Source organism: Conger conger, chromosome 1, assembly GCF_963514075.1.
Source record: "Conger conger chromosome 1, fConCon1.1, whole genome shotgun sequence".
Classification (NCBI taxonomy): Eukaryota; Metazoa; Chordata; class Actinopteri; order Anguilliformes; family Congridae; genus Conger; species Conger conger.
In genome coordinates, this window is record NC_083760.1 from 3,548,828 (window position 1) to 3,554,827 (window position 6,000).

General features: G+C 46.1%; 1 protein-coding gene across 1 annotated transcript in view; it reads right to left on the minus strand.

Moving 5' to 3' along the window:
* Window positions 1-6,000, minus strand: part of grik3 (glutamate ionotropic receptor kainate type subunit 3) — a 160,669-nt gene that overhangs the window by 72,990 nt on the left and 81,679 nt on the right. Inside the window, exons 3-4 of the mRNA XM_061234980.1 lie at window positions 4,346-4,603; window positions 3,381-3,562 (exon numbers count right to left, since the gene is read on the minus strand). Of these exons, the coding sequence (XP_061090964.1) occupies window positions 3,381-3,562; window positions 4,346-4,603 (440 nt within the window). The remainder of the gene's footprint in view (window positions 1-3,380; window positions 3,563-4,345; window positions 4,604-6,000) is intronic.

Here is a 6,000-nt window from a genome sequence, read left to right on the forward strand (position 1 = left end):
TAACTGTTTTGGTTCTTTCTTAATAACCATAACTGTTTTGGTTCTTTATTTATCACCATAACTGTTTTGATTCTTTCTTAATAACCATAACTGTTTTGGTTCTTTCTTAAAAACCATAACTGTTTTGGTTCTCTCCCCAGCATCACATCTACTTTGGTTCTCTCCCCAAAAGACACATCTGTCTTTGGTTCTCAGTCTAGAGCCACGCTGCACGTGCTTTGGGTTTCTCTCGCGCACCGTATCCGTTTCCACCTCCCTCACGCTGCGCCTGGTTGTGTGTAATTTCTGCGCGGGCCCAGACGCCTGCGTGCGCTCTTTGAAGGCGCCGCGTGTGCGTGCGCTCCCGCGGTGCGTAAACGATGCGCGCGGTCACGTGACCGGGCCGCCGTCTCCACGGCGATGGGGTCTTTTAATCAAACTGAGGAGTAATCTCCGACCCCCCCCCCCCCCCATTGTTTCTGCACAATCTGCATTCAGACCCGCCTTTTCCCCTGAGCGGGCATGTTTCATTTTTAATTGTGCCATCTGTTAGGGAGAATACCCAAGGTTATGCAAATAGCACAGGAGCCCGTTCCCCACGCCCCTCCCGCCCATCGGACGGCGCGCAGAAGAATTACCTCCCCGGCTCGCCGTTATTTATTTGAGTTCCTATCTCGGGGAGAGATAAAGACGCGTGTCGCACTGATGCCAGTCTTTCATCACAGCTTAAGGGCTCCGACATGAGCCGGCGAGCGGGGAAACGCCTTATCTCCTCACACGACACCAACACCTCCCCCAGATCACACATCTCAATCTGAGTCTGCTCGACTTCACCAATCACTCCACACAGACACACACGCACGTACAGAGCCAGCACACACACGTACACACACACGTAAACACACACACACACGTACAGTACCAACACACACGTACACACACACGTAAACACACATACACACACGTACAGTACCAACACACACGTACACACACACGTAAACACACATACACACACGTACAGTACCAACACACACGTACACACACACGTAAACACACACACACATGTACAGTATGAACAGACACACGTACACACACACGTAAACACACATACACACAGGTACAGAGCCAACACACACACGTAAACACACATACACACACGTACAGTACCAACACACACGTACACACACACGTAAACACACATACACACACGTACAGTATGAACACACACGTACACACACACGTAAACACACATACACACACGTACAGTACCAACACACACGTACACACACACGTAAACACACATACACACACGTACAGTACCAACACACACGTACACACACACGTAAACACACACACACATGTACAGTATGAACAGACACACGTACACACACACGTAAACACACATACACACACGTACAGTACCAACACACACGTACACACACACGTAAACACACACACACATGTACAGTATGAACAGACACACGTAAACACACACGTAAACACACATACACACAGGTACAGAGCCAACACACACACGTAAACACACATACACACACGTACAGTATGAACACACACGTACACACACACGTAAACACACATACACACACGTACAGTACCAACACACACGTACACACACACGTAAACACACATACACACACGTACAGTATGAACACACACGTACACACACACGTAAACACACATACACACATGTACAGAGCCAACACACACACGTAAACACACATACACACACGTACAGTATGAACACACACACGTAAACACACATACACACACGTACAGTATGAACACACACATAAACACATGTAAACATGCACATATAAACACACAAACGCGCAAGGAAACACACACACACATACACGTACAGTACGAACACACACACACACATGTGTAAACACACACGTAAACACGCAAACGTAAACACACAAACGCACAAGGAAACACACACATGTACAGTATGAACACACACACACACAAACACACACACAAGTATACACACATAAACACACATACACACGTACAAACACACACGCATAAGTAAACACACAAACGCACAAATAAACACACACACGTAAGCACACAAACACACAAATATGCTGAACAAATGAACTGTTATTAGACTAAACCTCAGCACACAGCATAGTAATGCCGCTACAAGCACGTTATAATGCGTCACTTCCTGTAACAATTTACTTCCTGTAATGGACTACTTCCTGTAACCCCTGTCAGTGACTTCCTGTGCAGGTTACATCCTTTATTATTTCCATGTAGGGTGCTAGATCCCTCCCTCCCCCTGAGCTCACTCCTATTCTCAACACATTTTACTGCATTCACCTCCGAATGTCCTCCTCTCATGAACACTCATTCCACAGACCCTCACGGGCTGGGGATTGTGGGTAAAAACAGTGATCCCCAACACAGCCCGGGGTAGGATCTAGAGCCACAGACAGGTACACTCCAGCCAATCACCTGGGAGCCATGAAAGTTTACGTAGTTACTATAGACAGACCCCACTAAAATGTTAGGTGGTTCTTACATTAAAAAAATGTTATGGCCAGCATGCAATAATTGCTCGAAGACCAGAATGACATTGCGCCTGCCTCACTCGATTATAATACTTTTTTTCTGCCATGATTTAAGTGGCCCATTTCATTGCCCTGAGACAAATATCTCAACCCTAACAACCATGTTATTTTAATAAAAAAGGATGATTCACTCGAAATGGTCCGTTTCTACGAATCGAGATAGCACGTCCAAGGAACGCCGAAGAGCTCCATTTGCCGGTTACTCGGTCGAGCTAATCTGCGGCTCAATGGCTCCTTTTATCCCTCATTATTTCCGCGCTATTATTTGCGGGTCAAATTAAATTGAATCCCTTGTGAAAACGATTGGCGAGTTTACAAGCAGCGGCTCCGATTCGGCGGCGGCTCGGCTCGGGAAACAGGTGCGAGCACAAAGGGAGCCCGTTACCACTGTCCGCGCGCGCAGGGGACGGCTTGACACCGTTCTTCTGAGCGAAAAAAGGATGACATTGTGCCGGGAGGACTGAGACGAGACGTGACGCAGGAAGCAGAGAAGAAGAAGCTCGCCCTGACCGCTCGCGCAAAGAACATCCGTCCAAGGCGGAGGAAATGAATTTTTTCGTCACTAAAAATACCGTATAAAGTATATTTTTCTTACCCGACTGGCAAATTTTTTAATGAGTCAAACTTTCACCGCATTGGCAATGTTTGTTTTGCATCTTGTGGCTGCAGTCGAAACAGCTCGCCTGCTTTAAGATCTGCACAGCTCCCCTGCTTTAAGATCTGCGCAGCTCCCCTGCTTTAAGATCTGCGCAGCTGCAGTAGCTCACCTGCTTTAAGATCTGCACAGCTACAGTAGCTCACCTGCTTTAAGATCTGCGCAGCCATGGTGTGGCTGCAGTCGAAGATGATGCGGAACTCTCTCCCCCTCTTCATCTCTTTGAGGAGCGGTCGCGTGTCCTCGCTGTCCAGGGGAAGCTGCCGGATTTTTAACCTGATGTTGTACCTGGAGGGGGCCATTATGAGTTCCTGTAGTCTTATAAGACCTTGGAGGGAATAGACGTCAGAGAGCTAATGCTAACTTAGCACAACATAGTCCACATCTCCTGCTACTACATTTTAAAAAAATCAACACAGTGTCTACTTAGATTTTCTTATTTATTTTATTTCACAGATACTAGATTGATTTTTTTGTTTTTGTTTCTGCCAAAGGGGGGGAAAATACAATTCTAACTTAATTAAAGATGCTATCTAACAGAAGCAGAAATTACACATATCTACAGTTTCTTTTTCTTTTTTTTCTAATGTTAGCCAAAGAGCGGTTGTCATGGTTACCAAAAGCAAGCCTCGGCACTGAGCAGCAACAACACTCGTAACCTTGAAAGGGCCAGAGTAAGATCTGCAGCCTGCACGAGTGGGTCAGGGGGCTGTCGGCTTGGCCGGGCTTGACACAGTTCAGAGGCTAAGCCCACACGTGGCTGCCATGTATCGCCCAGGTAGGGCCTACCCAGGTGAGGGGGGGAAGGGATGTCAAGCGCCTTCAGGCAGAGGCGGAAAGTCCAGGTCCGGAAAGTAGAAGTCCTGCCGTGTGTTTCTTCCGCCCGTCAGCTGATTTCACTCATTAGCTCTGCCTCCCAGGCCGAAGAATTAACGCTACTTAACAAATCCGGATGGTTGGAACAAAACACCGGGGAGGACTTTTACTTTCTGGACCTGGATTTTACACCTCTGCCTCTGAGAAGAAAGGCACTATATAAATCCAAATCACTAACATTATTATTATTATTATTATTATTATTATTATTATTATTATTATTAGTGTCTCTCACCCGTGCTGTCATCATATACCACTGTGGCAGTCTTCCATTTTAGGAACTGGACCAGGTCCAGGATAGCATAGCTGAGGGAGGAGTAGTCAGGATACAAGTTGCCGTAGAAGGTGTCGCGGTTGTCCATCGGGTGGTGTTTCCACCGCACCTGGATGTGCGGCACCTCCAGGGCGTTGCAGATGGACTGCACGGCGTTCGACGAGGAGCTGTGGGAGGGGCCAAAGATGGCCACCACCCCCAGAGACAGCTGGTCACACGCTGGGGGGAGAAGAGACACGTTTACCCTCCTAAGACCCGGGAGTTTCATTATGTCCCCTGTAAATATTTTAAAAATATTTTCACTGCAACATGTTTTTGTCATGAAGACATATTACGTCAAACAAATTTAAATACTGTACTTTTTCTGCTGTATTAGGAGGATATAGTACCTACATGAATGGCAGTGTAGAAAAAAAACCTAACCCAAAGAGTGTGTGCCATTTAGTGCCTCTAATGAACAGGACAACAGGAATAGACATCTGTGATTAATTTCAGAGAACACTGAAGCGACAGTCCTGTTCAATAAACAGCTTCAAACCTCTGCGCTCTCCTAGCGATCCTCGCTGTTTGGGTTAGTCTCATTTTCAAAGTCACCTTCGTAAAAGACTCCACGAGTACACAAGCATTCTGGGTAAACGTCCCATTAGACTAGTAATGCAGAACTCATAACTCACACGGCAAACTCCTGCACCACGCTCGGTGCAACACGGGAGACAGCTTTACGTACGCCAGACAGAGGTTACATGTTCCCGGCGACTGCGCTGAGAGATCTGCTCGCTTTCGAAAAACAGATCTGTGAATTCGCTTCTTTTTTTGCTTTGATCCTCCTTTAATTTGTCTGCCGGGTGTCAGCGTTTTGACAGGTGGAGGTAAAAGATTCGGTAAACTTAAGTGCGACACCCACCGCTGCCAGGAATAAAGCGGTGTGTATTTATACACTCACGCGCAGCGCACACACCGGCTGCTCTTGGCTTCTCGTCGCGGGGACTGTAATCAGCTTTGATCAGAAATTGCGCTTTTGGCACTTACACCCAGCTGGTTGAATTTTTAAACTTTCTCGCTTACTGCAGTTAAGACACAGTTACATGCAATTTTTCTGTAGCTTGGCTGCTTCGTTAGAACTTCCGTCTTAACAAGGGCCTTTGTAATGAGACTTAAATCTTATTTATTTTTCTTATTTGCAGGTAGAAAATATGACCTTGCTTGATTAGTGAAATTGTCTTACCCACTTAAATCTGTCACTGCTCACTGCCAATCATTTGTCAGCAAAAAGCTAAAAGAAATAAGACTCTAAAGAGTGTAAATATACGACTAATATAGTCGGTAAGATCAACGTATTTTTCTGTTTTTTCCCCAGAGATTAAAGATTAACCACAATCCAAGATATGGGACCTGTTTCACAAAGCCAGGTTACCGAGTTAGCCTGGAGTAAAGCCTGGAACAGCTTTTTTTTACTTCAGTCCGTGTTCCAGATTTGAGTGGGATCCAGGTTTTACTCAGTGCAGTTATCCAGCTAACTCAGTAATCCTGCTCTGTGGGTTTTACTCAGTGCAGTTATCCAGCTAACTCAGTAATCCTGCTTTGTGGGTTTTACTCAGTGCGGTTATCCAGCTAAC